The sequence below is a fragment of the Dreissena polymorpha genome, chromosome 3 (assembly GCF_020536995.1).
Source record: "Dreissena polymorpha isolate Duluth1 chromosome 3, UMN_Dpol_1.0, whole genome shotgun sequence".
In the NCBI taxonomy this organism is placed as follows: domain Eukaryota; kingdom Metazoa; phylum Mollusca; class Bivalvia; order Myida; family Dreissenidae; genus Dreissena; species Dreissena polymorpha.
In genome coordinates, this window is record NC_068357.1 from 143,393,135 (window position 1) to 143,411,754 (window position 18,620).

At 45.4% G+C, this 18,620-nt stretch overlaps 1 protein-coding gene across 1 annotated transcript in view; it reads left to right on the plus strand.

The window, feature by feature from the left end:
• The window catches only part of LOC127871782 (putative ATP-dependent RNA helicase DHX57), a 49,779-nt gene that overhangs the window by 11,128 nt on the left and 20,031 nt on the right, over window positions 1-18,620 (plus strand). Inside the window, 4 exon segments of the mRNA XM_052414979.1 lie at window positions 13,785-13,839; window positions 15,115-15,296; window positions 16,383-16,498; window positions 17,292-17,407. Coding sequence (XP_052270939.1) covers window positions 13,785-13,839; window positions 15,115-15,296; window positions 16,383-16,498; window positions 17,292-17,407 — 469 coding nt within the window.

Sequence of the window (18,620 nt, forward strand, 5' to 3'; positions counted from 1 at the left end):
GTGCATTTTATAAAGGCTGTGAATGTCTCATGTTTGCCCCCAGATTAGCCTGTGAATGTCTCATGTGTGCCCCCAGATTAGCCTGTGCAGTTTAGAAAGGCTGTGAATGTCTTGCGTGTGCCCCCAGATTAGCCTCTGCAGTTAATAAAGGCTGTGAATGTCTCACATGTGCCCCCAGATTAGCCTGTGAATGTCTCATGTGTGCCCCCAGATTAGCCTGTGAATGTCTCATGTGTGCCCCCAGATAAGCCTGTGAATGGCTCATGTGTGCCCCCAGATTAGCCTATGAATGTCTCACGTGTGCCCCCAGATTAGCCTGTGAATGTCTCATGTGTGCCCCCAGATTAGCCTGTGCAGTTAATAAAGGCTGTGAATGTCTCATGTGTGCCCCCAGATTAGCCTGTGCAGTTTATAAAGGCTGTGAATGTCTCATGTGTGCCCCCAGATTAGCCTGTGAATGTTTCATGTGTGCCCCAAGATTAGCCTGTGAATGTCTCATGTGTGCCCCCAGATTAGCCTGTGCAGTTTATAAAGGCTGTGAATGTCTCGCGTGTGCCCCCAGATTAGCCTGTGAATGTCTCATGTGTGCCCCCAGATTAGCCTGTGCATTTTATAAAGGTTGTGAATGTCTCATGTGTGCCCCCAGATTAGCCTGTGAATGTCTCATGTGTGCCCCCAGATTAGCCTGTGAATGTCTCACATGTGCCCCCAGATTAGCCTGTGAATGTCTCATGTGTGCCCCCAGATTAGCCTGTGAATGTCTCCTGTGTGCCCCCAGATTAGCCTGTGCAGTTTATAAAGGCTGTGAATGTCTCGTGTGTGCCCCCAGATTAGCCTGTGAATGTCTCATGTGTGCCCCCAGATTAGCCTGTGCATTTTATAAAGGCTGTGAATGTCTCATGTGTGCCCCCAGATTAGCCTGTGAATGTCTCATGTGTGCCCCCAGATTAGCCTGTGAATGTCTCATGTGTGCCCCCAGATAAGCCTGTGCAGTTTATTAAGGCTGTGAATGTCTCATGTGTGCCCCCAGATTAGCCTGTGAATGTCTCATGTGTGCCCCCAGATTAGCCTGTGAATGTCTCATGTGTGCCCCCAGATTAGCCTGTGAATGTCTCATGTGTGCCCCCAGATTAGCCTGTGAATGTCTCACATGTGCCCCCAGATTAGCCTGTGAATGTCTCATGTGTGCCCCCAGATTAGCCTGTGAATGTCTCATTTGTGCCACCAGATTAGCCTGTGAATGTCTCATGTGTGCCCCCAGATTAGCCTGTGAATGTCTCATGTGTGCCCCCAGATTAGCCTGTGAATGTCTCATGTGTGCCACCAGATTAGCCTGTGAATGTCTCATGTGTGCCCCCAGATTAGCCTGTGAATGTTTCATGTGTGCCCCCAGATTAGCCTGTGCAGTTTATAAAGGCTGTGAATGTCTCGCGTGTGCCCCCAGATTAGCCTGTGAATGTCTCATGTGTGCCTCAGATTAGCCTGTGCATTTTATAAAGGCTGTGAATGTCTCATGTTTGCCCCCAGATTAGCCTGTGAATGTCTCATGTGTGCCCCCAGATTAGCCTGTGCAGTTTAGAAAGGCTGTGAATGTCTTGCGTGTGCCTCAGATTAGCCTGTGAATGTCTCATGTGTGCCCCCAGATTAGCCTGTGAATGTCTCACATGTGCCCCCAGATTAGCCTGTGAATGTCTCATGTGTGCCCCCAGATTAGCCTGTGCTGTTTATAAAGGCTGTAAATGTCTCGCGTGTGCCCCCAGATTAGCCTGTGAATGTCTCATGTGTGCCTCAGATTAGCCTGTGCATTTTATAAAGGCTGTGAATGTCTCATGTTTGCCCCCAGATTAGCCTGTGAATGTCTCATGTGTGCCCCCAGATTAGCCTGTGCAGTTTAGAAAGGCTGTGAATGTCTTGCGTGTGCCCCCAGATTAGCCTGTGAATGTCTCATGTGTGCCCCCAGATTAGCCTGTGAATGTCTCACATGTGCCCCCAGATTAGCCTGTAAATGTCTCACGTGTGCCCCCAGATAAGCCTGTGAATGTCTCATGTGTGCCCCCAGATAAGCCTGTGAATATCTCACATGTGCCCCCAGATTAGCCTGTGAATGTCTCACATGTGCCCCCAGATAAGCCTGTAAATGTCTCATGTGTGCCCCCAGATAAGCCTGTGAATGTCTCACATGTTCCCCCAGATTAGCCTGTAAATGTCTCATGTGTGCCCCCAAATTAGCCTGTGAATGTCTCACATGTGCCCCCAGATTAGCCTGTAAATGTCTCATGTGTGCCCCCAGATTAGCCTGTGAATATCTCACATGTGCCCCCAGATTAGCCTGTGAATGTCTCACGTGTGCCCCCAGATAAGGCTGTGAATGTCTCACGTGTGCTCCCAGATAAGCCTGTGAATGTCTCACATGTTCCCCCAGATTAGCCTGTAAATGTCTCATGTGTGCCCCCAGATTAGCCTGTGAATATCTCACATGTGCCCCCAGATTAGCCTGTGCAGTTAATAAAGGCTGTGAATGTCTCATGTGTGCCCCCAGATTAGCCTGTGAATGTCTCATGTGTGCCCCCAGATAAGCCTGTGAATGTCTCATGTGTGCCCCCAGATAAGCCTGTAAATGTCTCATGTGTGCCCCCAGATAAGCCTGTGAATGTCTCACATGTGCACCCAGATAAGCCTGTGAATGTCTCATATGTGCCCCCAGATTAGCCTGTGCAGTTTTTAAAGGCTGTGAATTTCTCATGTTTGCCCCCAGATTAGCCTGGGAATGTCTCATGTGTGTCCCCAGATTAGCCTGTGCAGTTTATAAAGGCTGTGAATGTCTCCCGTGTGCCCCCAGATTAGCCTGTGCAGCTAATAAAGGCTGTGAATGTCTCATGTGTGCCCCCAGATTAGCCTGTGCAGTTTATAAAGGCTGTGAATGTCTCGCGTGTGCCCCCAGATCAGCCTGTGAATGTCTCATGTGTGCCCCCAGATTAGCCTGTGCATTTTATAAAGGCTGTGAATGTCTCATGTGTGCCCCCAGATTAGCCTGTGAATGTCTCACTTGTTCCCCCAGATTAGCCTGTGCAGTTAATAAAGGCTGTGAATGTCTCATGTGTGCCCCCCAGATTAGCCTGTGCAGTTTATAAAGGCTGTGAATGTCTCATGTGTGCCCCCAGATTAGCCTGTGAATGTCTCGTGTGTGCCCCCAGATTAGCCTGTGCAGTTTATTAAGGCTGTGAATGTCTCATGTGTGCCCCCAGATTAGCCTGTGAATGTCTCATGTGTGCCCCCAGATTAGCCTGTGAATGTCTCATGTGTGCCCCCAGATTAGCCTGTGAATGTCTCATGTGTGCCCCCAGATTAGCTTGTGAATGTCTCACATGTGCCCCCAGATTAGCCTGTGAATGTCTCATGTGTTCCCCCAGATTAGCCTGTGAATGTCTCATGTGTGCCACCAGATTAGCCTGTGAATGTCTCATGTGTGCCCCTAGATTAGCCTGTGAATGTCTCATGTGTGCCCCCAGATTAGCCTGTGAATGTCTCATGTGTGACACCAGATTAGCCTGTGAATGTCTCATGTGTGCCCCCAGATTAGCCTGTGAATGTCTCATGTGAGCCCCCAGATTAGCCTGTGCAGTTTATAAAGGCTATGAATGTCTCGCGTGTGCCCCCAGATTAGCCTGTGAATGTCTCATGTGTGCCTCAGATTAGCCTGTGCATTTTATAAAGGCTGTGAATGTCTCATGTTTGCCCCCAGATTAGCCTGTGAATGTCTCATGTGTGCCCCCAGATTAGCATGTGCAGTTTAGAAAGGCTGTGAATGTCTTGCGTGTGCCCCCAGATTAGCCTGTGAATGTCTCATGTGTGCCCCCAGATTAGCCTGTGAATGTCTCACATGTGCCCCCAGATAAGCCTGTGAATATCTCACATGTGCTCCCAGATTAGCCTGTGCAGTTAATAAAGGCTGTGAATGTCTCATGTGTGCCCCCAGATTAGTCTGTGAATGTCTCATGTGTGCCCCCAGATAAGCCTGTGAATGTCTCATGTGTGCCCCCAGATAAGCCTGTGAATGTCTCATGTGTGCCCCCAGATAAGCCTGTGAATGTCTCACATGTGCACCCAGATAAGCCTGTGAATGTCTCATGTGTGCCCCCAGATTAGCCTGTGCAGTTTTTGAAGGCTGTGAATTTCTCATGTTTGCCCCCAGATTAGCCTGGGAATGTCTCATGTGTGTCCCCAGATTAGCCTGTGCAGTTTATAAAGGCTGTGAATGTCTCCCGTGTGCCCCCAGATAAGCCTGTGCAGCTAATAAAGGCTGTGAATGTCTCATGTGTGCCCCCAGATTAGCCTGTGCAGTTTATAAAGGCTGTGAATGTCTTGCGTGTGCCCCCAGATTAGCCTGTGAATGTCTCATGTGTGCCCCCAGATTTGCCTGTGCATTTTATAAAGGATGTGAATGTCTCATGTGTGCCCCCACATTAGCCTGTGAATGTCTCACGTGTGCCCCCAGATTAGCCTGTGCAGTTAATAAAGGCTGTGAATGTCTCATGTGTGCCCCCAGATTAGCCTGTGCAGTTTATAAAGGCTGTGAATGTCTCATGTGTGCCCCCAGATTAGCCTGTGAATGTCTCGTGTGTGCCCCCAGATTAGCCTGTGCAGTTTATTAAGGCTGTGAATGTCTCATGTGTGCCCCCAGATTAGCCTGTGAATGTCTCATGTGTGCCCCCAGATTAGCCTGTGAATGTCTCATGTGTGCCCCCAGATTAGCCTGTGAATGTCTCATGTGTGCCCCCAGATTAGCCTGTGAATGTCTCACATGTGCCCCCAGATTAGCCTGTGAATGTCTCATGTGTGCCCCCAGATTAGCCTGTGAATGTCTCATGTGTGCCACCAGATTAGCCTGTGAATGTCTCATGTGTGCCCCCAGATTAGCCTGTGAATGTCTCATGTGTGCCCCCAGATTAGCCTGTGAATGTCTCATGTGTGCCACCAGATTAGCCTGTGAATGTCTCATGTGTGCCCCCAGATTAGCCTGTGAATGTCTCATGTGTGCCCCCAGATTAGCCTGTGCAGTTTAAAAAGGCTGTGAATGTCTCGCGTGTGCCCCCAGATTAGCCTGTGAATGTCTCATGTGTGCCTCAGATTAGCCTGTGCATTTTATAAAGGCTGTGAATGTCTCATGTTTGCCCCCAGATTAGCCTGTGAATGTCTCATGTGTGCCCCCAGATTAGCCTGTGCAGTTTAGAAAGGCTGTGAATGTCTTGCGTGTGCCCCCAGATTAGCCTCTGCAGTTAATAAAGGCTGTGAATGTCTCACATGTGCCCCCAGATTAGCCTGTGAATGTCTCATGTGTGCCCCCAGATTAGCCTGTGAATGTCTCATGTGTGCCCCCAGATAAGCCTGTGAATGTCTCATGTGTGCCCCCAGATTAGCCTATGAATGTCTCACGTGTGCCCCCAGATTAGCCTGTGAATGTCTCATGTGTGCCCCCAGATTAGCCTGTGCAGTTAATAAAGGCTGTGAATGTCTCATGTGTGCCCCCAGATTAGCCTGTGCAGTTTATAAAGGCTGTGAATGTCTCATGTGTGCCCCCAGATTAGCCTGTGAATGTTTCATGTGTGCCCCCAGATTAGCCTGTGAATGTCTCATGTGTGCCCCCAGATTAGCCTGTGCAGTTTATAAAGGCTGTGAATGTCTCGCGTGTGCCCCCAGATTAGCCTGTGAATGTCTCATGTGTGCCCCCAGATTAGCCTGTGCATTTTATAAAGGCTGTGAATGTCTCATGTGTGCCCCCAGATTAGCCTGTGAATGTCTCATGTGTGCCCCCAGATTAGCCTGTGAATGTCTCATGTGTGCCCCCAGATTAGCCTGTGAATGTCTCATGTGTGCCTCCAGATTAGCCTGTGAATGTCTCCTGTGTGCCCCCAGATTAGCCTGTGCAGTTTATAAAGGCTGTGAATGTCTCGTGTGTGCCCCCAGATTAGCCTGTGAATGTCTCATGTGTGCCCCCAGATTAGCCTGTGCATTTTATAAAGGCTGTGAATGTCTCATGTGTGCCCCCAGATTAGCCTGTGAATGTCTCATGTGTGCCCCCAGATTAGCCTGTGAATGTCTCGTGTGTGCCCCCAGATAAGCCTGTGCAGTTTATTAAGGCTGTGAATGTCTCATGTGTGCCCCCAGATTAGCCTGTGAATGTCTCATGTGTGCCCCCAGATTAGCCTGTGAATGTCTCATGTGTGCCCCCAGATTAGCCTGTGAATGTCTCATGTGTGCCCCCAGATTAGCCTGTGAATGTCTCACATGTGCCCCCAGATTAGCCTGTGAATGTCTCATGTGTGCCCCCAGATTAGCCTGTGAATGTCTCATGTGTGCCCCCAGATTAGCCTGTGCAGTTTATAAAGGCTGTGAATGTCTCGCGTGTGCCCCCAGATTAGCCTGTGAATGTCTCATGTGTGCCTCAGATTAGCCTGTGCATTTTATATAGGCTGTGAATGTCTCATGTTTGCCCCCAGATTAGCCTGTGAATGTCTCATGTGTGCCCCCAGATTAGCCTGTGCAGTTTAGAAAGGCTGTGAATGTCTTGCGTGTGGCCCCAGATTAGCCTGTGAATGTCTCATGTGTGCCCCCAGATTAGCCTGTGAATGTCTCACATGTGCCCCCAGATTAGCCTGTGAATGTCTCATGTGTGCCCCCAGATTAGCCTGTGCTGTTTATAAAGGCTGTAAATGTCTCGCGTGTGCCCCCAGATTAGCCTGTGAATGTCTCATGTGTGCCTCAGATTAGCCTGTGCATTTTATAAAGGCTGTGAATGTCTCATGTTTGCCCCCAGATTAGCCTGTGAATGTCTCATGTGTGCCCCCAGATTAGCCTGTGCAGTTTAGAAAGGCTGTGAATGTCTTGCGTGTGCCCCCAGATTAGCCTGTGAATGTCTCATGTGTGCCCCCAGATTAGCCTGTGAATGTCTCACATGTGCCCCCAGATTAGCCTGTAAATGTCTCACGTGTGCCCCCAGATAAGCCTGTGAATGTCTCATGTGTGCCCCCAGATAAGCCTGTGAATATCTCACATGTGCCCCCCAGATTAGCCTGTGAATGTCTCACATGTGCCCCCAGATAAGCCTGTAAATGTCTCATGTGTGCCCCCAGATAAGCCTGTGAATGTCTCACATGTTCCCCCAGATTAGCCTGTAAATGTCTCACGTGTGCCCCCAGATTAGCCTGTGAATGTCTCACATGTGCCCCCAGATTAGCCTGTAAATGTCTCATGTGTGCCCCCAGATTAGCCTGTGAATATCTCACATGTGCCCCCAGATTAGCCTGTGAATGTCTCACGTGTGCCCCCAGATAAGGCTGTGAATGTCTCACGTGTGCCCCCAGATAAGCCTGTGAATGTCTCACATGTTCCCCCAGATTAGCCTGTAAATGTGTCATGTGTGCCCCCAGATTAGCCTGTGAATATCTCACATGTGCCCCCAGATTAGCCTGTGCAGTTAATAAAGGATGTGAATGTCTCATGTGTGCCCCCAGATTAGCCTGTGAATGTCTCATGTGTGCCCCCAGATAAGCCTGTGAATGTCTCATGTGTGCCCCCAGATAAGCCTGTAAATGTCTCATGTGTGCCCCCAGATAAGCCTGTGAATGTCTCACATGTGCACCCAGATAAGCCTGTGAATGTCTCATATGTGCCCCCAGATTAGCCTGTGCAGTTTTTAAAGGCTGTGAATTTCTCATGTTTGCCCCCAGATTAGCCTGGGAATGTCTCATGTGTGTCCCCAGATTAGCCTGTGCAGTTTATAAAGGCTGTGAATGTCTCCCGTGTGCCCCCAGATTAGCCTGTGCAGCTAATAAAGGCTGTGAATGTCTCATGTGTGCCCCCAGATTAGCCTCTGCAGTTTATAAAGGCTGTGAATGTCTCGCGTGTGCCCCCAGATCAGCTTGTGAATGTCTCATGTGTGCCCCCAGATTAGCCTGTGCATTTTATAAAGGTTGTGAATGTCTCATGTGTGCCCCCAGATTAGCCTGTGAATGTCTCACTTGTGCCCCCAGATTAGCCTGTGCAGTTAATAAAGGCTGTGAATGTCTCATGTGTGCCCCCCAGATTAGCCTGTGCAGTTTATAAAGGCTGTGAATGTCTCATGTGTGCCCCCAGATTAGCCTGTGAATGTCTCGTGTGTGCCCCCAGATTAGCCTGTGCAGTTTATTAAGGCTGTGAATGTCTCATGTGTGCCCCCAGATTAGCCTGTGAATGTCTCATGTGTGCCCCCAGATTAGCCTGTGAATGTCTCATGTGTGCCCCCAGATTAGCCTGTGAATGTCTCATGTGTGCCCCCAGATTAGCCTGTGAATGTCTCATGTGTGCCCCCAGATTAGCCTGTGAATGTCTCACATGTGCCCCCAGATTAGCCTGTGAATGTCTCATGTGTTCCCCCAGATTAGCCTGTGAATGTCTCATGTGTGCCACCAGATTAGCCTGTGAATGTCTCATGTGTGCCCCTAGATTAGCCTGTGAATGTCTCATGTGTGCCCCCAGATTAGCCTGTGAATGTCTCATGTGTGCCACCAGATTAGCCTGTGAATGTCTCATGTGTGCCCCCAGATTAGCCTGTGAATGTCTCATGTGAGCCCCCAGATTAGCCTGTGCAGTTTATAAAGGCTATGAATGTCTCGCGTGTGCCCCCAGATTAGCCTGTGAATGTCTCATGTGTGCCTCAGATTAGCCTGTGCATTTTATAAAGGCTGTGAATGTCTCATGTTTGCCCCCAGATTAGCCTGTGAATGTCTCATGTGTGCCCCCAGATTAGCCTGTGCAGTTTAGAAAGGCTGTGAATGTCTTGCGTGTGCCCCCAGATTAGCCTGTGAATGTCTCATGTGTGCCCCCAGATTAGCCTGTGAATGTCTCACATGTGCCCCCAGATTAGCCTGTGAATGTCTCACATGTGCCACCAGATTAGCCTGTGAATGTCTCATGTGTGCCCCCAGATTAGCCTGTAAATGTCTCACATGTGCCCCCAGATTAGCCTGTAAATGTCTCACGTGTGCCCCCAGATTAGCCTGTGAATGTCTCATGTGTGCCCCCAGATAAGCCTGTGAATATCTCACATGTGCCCCCAGATTAGCCTGTGAATGTCTCACATGTGCCCCCAGATTAGCCTGTAAATGTCTCATGTGTGCCCCCAGATTAGCCTGTGAATATCTCACATGTGCCCCCAGATTAGCCTGTAAATGTCTCATGTGTGCCCCCAGATTAGCCTGTGAATGTCTCACATGTGCCCCCAGATTAGCCTGTAAATGTCCCACGTGTGCCCCCAGATAAGCCTGTGAATATCTCACATGTGCCCCCAGATTAGCCTGTGCAGTTAATAAAGGCTGTGAATGTCTCATGTGTGCCCCCAGATTAGCCTGTGAATGTCTCATGTGTGCCCCCAGATAAGCCTGTGAATGTCTCATGTGTGCCCCCAGATAAGCCTGTGAATGTCTCATGTGTGCCCCCAGATAAGCCTGTGAATGTCTCACATGTGCACCCAGATAAGCCTGTGAATGTCTCATGTGTGCCCCCAGATTAGCCTGTGCAGTTTTTAAAGGCTGTGAATTTCTCATGTTTGCCCCCAGATTAGCCTGGGAATGTCTCATGTGTGTCCCCAGATTAGCCTGTGCAGTTTATAAAGGCTGTGAATGTCTCCCGTGTGCCCCAAGATTAGCCTGTGCAGCTAATAAAGGCTGTGAATGTCTCATGTGTGCCCCCAGATTAGCCTGTGCAGTTTATAAAGGCTGTGAATGTCTCGCGTGTGCCCCCAGATTAGCCTGTGAATGTCTCATGTGTGCCCCCAGATTAGCCTGTGCATTTTATAAAGGCTGTGAATTTCTCATGTGTGCCCCCAGATTAGCCTGTGAATGTCTCACGTGTGCCCCCAGATTAGCCTGTGCAGTTAATAAAGGCTGTGAATGTCTCATGTGTGCCCCCAGATTAGTCTGTGCAGTTTATAAAGGCTGTGAATGTCTTGCGTGTGCCCCCAGATTAGCCTGTGAATGTCTCATGTGTGCCCCCAGATTAGCCTGTGAATGTCTCACATGTGCCCCCAGATTAGCCTGTGAATGTCTCACATGTGCCACCAGATTAGCCTGTGTATGTCTCATGTGTGCCTCCAGATTAGCCTGTGAATGTCTCATGTGTGCCCCCAGATTAGCCTGTGAATGTCTCATGTGTGCCCCCAGATTAGCCTGTGAATGTCTCCTGTGTGCCCCCAGATTAGCATGTGCAGTTTATAAAGGCTGTGAATGTCTTGTGTGTGCCCCCAGATTAGCCTGTGAATGTCTCATGTGTGCCCCCAGATTAGCCTGTGCATTTTATAAAGGCTGTGAATGTCTCATGTGTGCCCCCAGATTAGCCTGTGAATGTCTCATGTGTGCCCCCAGATTAGCCTGTGAATGTCTCATGTGTGCCCCCAGATTAGCCTGTGCAGTTTATAAAGGCTGTGAATGTCTCATGTGTGCCCCAAGATTAGCCTGTGAATGTCTCATGTGTGCCCCCAGATTAGCCTGTGAATGTCTCATGTGTGCCCCCAGATTAGCCTGTGAATGTCTCAGGTGTGCCCCCAGATTAGCCTGTGAATGTCTCACATGTGCCCCCAGATTAGCCTGTGAATGTCTCATGTGTGCCTCAGATTAGCCTGTGCATTTTATAAAGGCTGTGAATGTCTCATGTTTGCCGCCAGATTAGCCTGTGAATGTCTCATGTGTGCCCCCAGATTAGCCTGTGCAGTTTAGAAAGGCTGTGAATGTCTTTCGTGTGCCCCCAGATTAGCCTGTGCAGTTAATAAAGGCTGTGAATGTCTCACGTGTGCCCCCAGATTAGCCTGTGAATGTATCATGTGTGCCCCCAGATTAGCCTGTGAATGTCTCATGTGTGCCCCCAGATTTGCCTGTGAATGTCTCATGTGTGCCCCCAGATTAGCCTGTGAATGTCTCACGTGTGCCCCCAGATTAGCCTGTAATGTCTCTTGTGTGCCCCCAGATTAGCCTGTGCAGTTAATAAAGGCTGTGAATATCTCATGTGTGCCCCCAGATTAGCCTGTGCAGTTTATAAAGGCTGTGAATGTCTCATGTGTGCCCCTAGATTAGCCTGTGAATTTTTCATGTGTGCCCCCAGATTAGCCTGTGAATGTCTCATGTGTGCCCCCAGATTAGCCTGTGCAGTTTATAAAGGCTGTGAATGTCTCGCGTGTGCCCCCAGATTAGCCTGTGAATGTCTCATGTGTGCCCCCAGATTAGCCTGTGCATTTTATAAAGGCTGTGAATGTCTCATGTGTGCCCCCAGATTAGCCTGTGAATGTCTCATGTGTGCCCCCAGATTAGCCTGTGAATGTCTCATGTGTGCCCCCAGATTAGCCTGTGAATTTCTCATGTGTGCCCCCAGATTAGCCTGTGAATGTCTCATGTGTGCCCCCAGATTAGCCTGTGAATGTCTCGTGTGTGCCCCCAGATTAGCCTGTGCAGTTTATTAAGGCTGTGAATGTCTCATGTGTGCCCCCAGATTAGCCTGTGAATGTCTCATGTGTGCCCCCAGATAAGCCTGTGAATGTCTCATGTGTGCCCCCAGATTAGCCTGTGAATGTCTCATGTGTGCCCCCAGATTAGCCTGTGAATGTCTCACATGTGCCCCCAGATTAGCCTGTGAATGTCTCATGTGTGCCCCCAGATTAGCCTGTGAATGTCTCATGTGTGCCACCAGATTAGCCTGTGAATGTCTCATGTGTGCCCCCAGATTAGCCTGTGAATGTCTCATGTGTGCCCCCAGATTAGCCTGTGAATGTCTTATGTGTGCCACCAGATTAGCCTGTGAATGTCTCATGTGTGCCCCCAGATTAGCCTGTGAATGTCTCATGTGTGCCCCCAGATTAGCCTGTGCAGTTTATAAAGGCTGTGAATGTCTCGCGTGTGCCCCCAGATTAGCCTGTGAATGTCTCATGTGTGCCTCAGATTAGCCTGTGCATTTTATAAAGGCTGTGAATGTCTCATGTTTGCCCCCAGATGAGCCTGTGAATGTCTCATGTGTGCCCCCAGATTAGCCTGTGCAGTTTAGAAAGGCTGTGAATGTCTTGCGTGTGCCCCCAGATTAGCCTGTGAATGTCTCATGTGTGCCCCCAGATTAGCCTGTGAATGTCTCACATGTGCCCCCAGATTAGCCTGTGAATGTCTCACATGTGCCACCAGATTAACCTGTGAATGTCTCATGTGTGCCCCCAGATTAGCCTGTAAATGTCTCACATGTGCCCCCAGATAAGCCTAAGAATGTCTCACATGTGCACCCAGATAAGCCTGTGAATGTCTCAGGTGTGCCCCCAGATTAGCCTGTAAATGTCTCACATGTGCCCCCAGATAAGCCTAAGAATGTCTCACATGTGCCCCCAGATTAGCCTGTGAATGTCTCAGGTGTGCCCCCAGATTAGCCTGTGAATGTCTCACATGTGCCCCCAGATTAGCCTGTGAATGTCTCATGTGTGCCTCAGATTAGCCTGTGCATTTTATAAAGGCTGTGAATGTCTCATGTTTGCCCCCAGATTAGCCTGTGAATGTCTCATGTGTGCCCCCAGATTAGCCTGTGCAGTTTAGAAAGGCTGTGAATGTCTTGCGTGTGCCCCCAGATTAGCCTGTGCAGTTAATAAAGGCTGTGAATGTCTCACGTGTGCCCCCAGATTAGCCTGTGAATGTCTCATGTGTGCCCCCAGATTAGCCTGTGAATGTCTCATGTGTGCCCCCAGATTAGCCTGTGAATGTCTCATGTGTGCCCCCAGATTAGCCTGTGTATGTCTCACGTGTGCCCCCAGATTAGCCTGTGAATGTCTCATGTGTGCCCCCAGATTAGCCTGTGCAGTTAATAAAGGCTGTGAATGTCTCATGTGTGCCCCCAGATTAGCCTGTGCAGTTTATAAAGGCTGTGAATGTCTCATGTGTGCCCCCAGATTAGCCTGTGAATGTTTCATGTGTGCCCCCAGATTAGCCTGTGAATGTCTCATGTGTGCCCCCAGATTAGCCTGTGCAGTTTATAAAGGCTGTGAATGTCTCGTGTGTGCCCCCAGATTAGCCTGTGAATGTCTCATGTGTGCCCCCAGATTAGCCTGTGCATTTTATAAAGGCTGTGAATGTCTCATGTGTGCCCCCAGATTAGCCTGTGAATGTCTCATGTGTGCCCCCAGATTAGCCTGTGAATGTCTCATGTGTGCCCCCAGATTTGCCTGTGAATGTCTCATGTGTGCCCCCATATTAGCCTGTGAATGTCTCATGTGTGCCCCCAGATTAGCCTGTGCAGTTTATAAAGGCTGTGAATGTCTCGCGTGTGCCCCCAGATTATCCTGTGCAGTTAACAAAGGCTGTGAATGTCTCATGTGTGCCCCCAGATTAGCTTGTGCAGTTAATAAAGGCTAATGAGGGATGAAATTTCCTGCCTACACTGGAGTTTTGCTTAGACGAGAACTTCCTTTTAGCTTATAAGTACATAAAAAGCGTAGTTTTGTCCCTTATGAGCCTGTGCAGACTGTACAGGCTGAGCTGGGACCATACTTAACACACATGAATTAAAACTCATTTTTTCTAGATTGAGGCTCATTGTTTGATTTTGCTTTTTGTTGTAAGTGACTTTAATAATAAACCATCACAATTAATGTCACATGTTTTAATTTGATATAAGTAACTTTGTTGCAAGTTTAATGTGTTATAGATCCCAACAATAAAGGGTGTGCTAGTACTGATGTATACAGTTTTAGTACCTAGTGTTTACATAATTACATTTCGTATAAATTTCAGGCCGCACATTTCCAGTGGATCAATACTTTCTGGAGGATGCAGTTGAATTTACAAGGTAAAAAAAATAATTTTATTTTTCATTGTTTTCCAATATTTTTAATTCTTTAAATGACTATTCAGTGTATGTTTTTCAGTTGTATGTATGTTCCCTGTTTTTGCAGGAACTGAATTCAATTTTGAAAGAGATCGTCACTGGGGAAGCAATATTTTGATTTATTTTTTATGTAAATATTAATTGCACCATTTTCTGGTGGTTAACATTGGTGTTAATATGCTCATCTAACTGTCTGAGTAAAAACAATGCAATAGTTTTCATGAATAATTATATTGTTTTTGTACAGGGTATTTAAAAAGGAGTAGCAAAATATGGTTGAATCAATATCATGATCAACTACATACAGTCTAAAATCGCCGTGGCGTATGGGATAAGGTCTCCATCTAGGGACTGGATGGGAGCTTTCTTTAGATCTCCTTCAAAGGCACCAAAGTAATGGTTCTAACCAGGAAACTGATAAGAGAGCATTTCAATAAGCCCTAGGCTTTTGATGCAATTAAGCTAAAATAAATGGATTTAAATTTACAGCCTTAAGTGTGGTAGCAACCATCTTATTAAGACCTTGTTTAAACAACCATTACTAATTCCTTTCAATGCAATTTATATTGATAATAACTTTAACTAGTACCCTACTCTTATGCAACCAACAGGTATATAAAGTTGTCCCACTGACCTTGGTAAGGTTTTAAGGAACTAAGACTGAATGTCAGTACTACACAGACATTGCTAAGCAACTGATCCAAACCCTGTATGTGTCAGAAGTAATATCAAAACTGAGATAGGACTAGTACTTGGTAAATAAGGAATTCATCAACCAAAACTCATATTTTGTAACTGTAATCCATGTTTGGTATTTGGTAACAGCAAAAGAATGATAATTTGTGTCGTGTTCTAAGAAAACTGGGCTTAATGCATGTGCGTAAAGTGTGGTCCCAGATTAGCGTGTGCAGTCCGCACAGGCTAATCAGGGACGACACTTTCCGCATTAATGGTATTTTTCATTTAAAGGAAGTCCCTTTTTACCAAAAATCTAGTTTAAGCGGAAAGTGTCATCCCTGATTAGCCTGTGCGAACTGCACAGGCTTATCTGGGACAACACTTTACGCATATGTGTTAAGCCCAGTTTTCTCAGAACAAGACACATTTAAACACTCCCCGAGAAGAGGTTATTACATCAGAGTGTATTTTATTGATTCTTACCATATTCATACGAATACATTCACTATTCGTATATTTGAATACCTTACCATTCTATGATGATGTCTCCTCCCTCAGGTTTGTGATGGAGGACTCCAGCCCCTATGCCCGGCCCCTGAAGCACATGAATGCTGTCCAGAAGGGTGTGGCCCAGGAGGAGGAGAGGTCATATGAACCAGGGGATGGCCCCGCCCACAGGGCCAGTGATAGGGTCCAGGATCAGAACCTGTCAGTGAAACAACTCTACTTGAGATACCCAGGTACTTGTTGATGTACTGACGTGGTATTTATTGAAACAGTCTGGAGTTCAGTACACATTATACTGTTGTACTTTTATGAACATATTTCAGTGTAAACTGTTTATGACTTTAATAAAGCTTCATTAATTATATATTCAGCCACTTAAGATTTAAATTGACTTTTTGTTCTGAATGTAAACATTTTCAACACAAGTGGGACATTTAATTATATTGTGTATGTCTTTAGTCTTAACATAAAAATACAGGCAAAATAATTTACATATAAAATATTTCCTTAGTAAAATGCCAATTCCATTAATGAATCCACTCAACCCTAATTTGTCCATATCTTTCCTATCAATCTGTTCAATGAATCCACTCAACCCTAATTTGTCCATATCTTTCCTATCAATCTGTTCAATGAATCCACTCAACCCTAATTTGTCCATATCTTTCCTATCAATCTGTTCAGTCATCATACCAATAGGAAAACACTTTTTTGTGTAACACTTTTGAGTAGACTAATAAACACCAGCAAATTGTTTAAAAGAGAATACTTTTTTCAAAATTATTGGTGTTGACACAACGTTGTAGCGTATTTTGATAAATTTTTAGTGAATGTTTCCCTAAATAAAATCTAAAATTGAAATCCAAAAACAATTCCCATGTTATAGAATTTTTTGGGTGGCCAAATCTGTAGGAATGGATCAAATTATAGGAGAGAAGGATACCAAAGTCTACATGTTTTTTTTTCCCTCAAACATGAAATACTCTTTATTGTGAAAATGTTTACAGATTTTGGTGAAAAGTCAATGCCTTGTGGCTTCCATTATACCAGTAATTCGTAACAATTAATAGATTTTAGGTGGAAGTATTGTTGCAATATGATGTTACTTTTTGTTTGACCTTGCTGAACGTTGACAGGTCATGTGTTGCAGGAATTATAAACATGTAGGTTTGTTAGTTTTGTTTATGTCTTCTGTATTGTTTAAATCTTTACAACTCAGATGCCAATTTAATTTTGACCTGTTTTTCTCGCAGGCTTTTCTGCTGTTAGCTGATTGCATATGATTAATGTTGCTAAACATTGAGTTATCACATGTTCAGACTATCATAAGTCCACCGTTAAGAGTATAGCCATGATGGACCACACAAAGATCAACTTTGACCTAATACTGGAGCTGCTGGGGTGGATTGTGCAGGGAGACCACTCTGTTGTGGAGGTAATCTGCATGAGTGAGTTACTGTCCCTGACACACTGAGTCAATTATATTGTATCCTGTCTGACAATTCCACTGTACAAAATAACATACTGTGTCTTATAATTTGTCTTGAAGAATGGTTCTTAAATGTGTAGGTATCTCATGTTGACATCTTTGTTATGATTGCACAAATTTTTCTTGATTGAAATAAGTTAATTATTAAGGTTTTGAAAATCTGGTTTTGTGGCGTTTTCATGTTTCTTATTGTATTTGTGTGTGTGAGTGTGTGCGTTTGTGTTTTAGTTCAGGCTGCAAAGAAAGCATAGTATTGTTAAAAAATAAGAGCCTTTCATGCTGAGCTTAAAAATCAGAAGAGATCACAAAGGCTTGAATATATGGAGTTATAAGCCTCTCAAGACATATTTCTGTTTATTCAATTCAAACATATTTTCTGTGATGTAGCTTTGTCAAACTTATCAAATCTGTTTTCAGAAATTAAATGTTTGGAAATATTTTGTATAATGATTCTCATTTTTTTCACTCAAATGCTTAATTTAATAAATAAAATATGCTATTTGATTGATTTCTGATTTATGACAGGAGAGTATAAAGTGATGTTAAAGAATGTGACACATATTCATGAATGATGTCCTGTTAATGAGTTTTGGCCATACAATGTTTCAATCGATTGCTAAAAAGTTTGAAAGTGCAATGTTTTTGCAATGCATGAGGCTCAATCTGTCTGCACCATAAAATTTAGAGGAGTATTTGAGTCGACATGAATGACCTATTAAGGTATGTCTCCACATTCCAGGACGAGTTTCCATCCGAGGGAGCTATTCTTGTGTTCATGCCCGGCTACGCGGAGATTCAGACCCTCTATGACATGCTTCTGTCTAGTCCAGTGTTTGGCACAAGAAACAGGCATAGGTAACTTCACATTTCAATTCGCAGCAATATACCCCTGGTAATCAGAGGATCTCTAGAGATTTTCTTGTTTATAGAAGAGAAATGTAATTAAATCATTTCACTAAAAAAACACTGTAATATTTTTGGAATTGTTTGAAATAATTATTATAACAAGTGAAAAGAATAAAAGAAACTGTGCTTATCCTGGGGTTCAATCCAGGACTTGTAGAAGCAAATGCTACAATTATACCACTCTAGCTTTTATATTTGGGTGGTAGTGCAAACTCTATGTTAGTAATATTTGTTTGTGGCATAAATTAAATATGAACTACAAATACTATTTTTCCGATTTTGATTGATGATAATAAAGAAGTTTACACATATTATTAACATTTTTATTTGTAAGAAGTGTTTATTTGCTTTTTAGCTCACCTGAGCACAACATGCTCATGGTGAGCTTTTGTGATCGCCTTTTGTCGGTCGTCCGTTGTCCGTTGTGCGGCGTCAACATTTGCCTTGTTAACTCTCTAGAGGCCACATTTATTTCCAATCTTCATGAAATTTGATCAGAAGATTGGTCTCAATGATATCTTGGATGAGTTCGAAAATGGTTACGTTTGCTTGAAAAACATGGCGGCCAAGGGGTGGGGCATTTTTCCTTATATGGCTATTTAATTATGGCTAAAGTAAAATCTTGTTAACACTCTAGAGGCCACATTTATTTTTTGATCTTCATGAAATTTGGTCAGAAGATTCATCCCAATAATATCTTGGACGAGTTCAAAATTGATGCCGGTTGGTTGAAAAACATGGCCACCACGGGGGCGGGGCATTTTTCCTTATATGGCTATAGTAAAACCTTGTTAACACTCTAGAGGTCACATTTATTTTCCGATCATCATGAAACTTGGTCAGAAGATTTGTCCCAATTATATCTTGGATGAGTTCGAAAATGGTTTTGGTTGCTTTAAAAACATGGCCGCCAGCAGCGGGGTATTTTTCCTTATATGGCTGTATATGGCTTTAGTAAAACCTTGTTAACACTCTAAAGGCCACATTCATTGTCCAATCTTCATGAAATTTGGTCAGAAGATTGGTCTCAATGATATCTTGGATGAGTTCGAAAATAATTATGTTTGCTTGAAAAATATGGCTTCCAAGGGGCAGGGCATTTTTCCTTATATGGCTATAGTAAAATCTTGTTAACACTCTAGAGGCCACATTTACTGTCCGA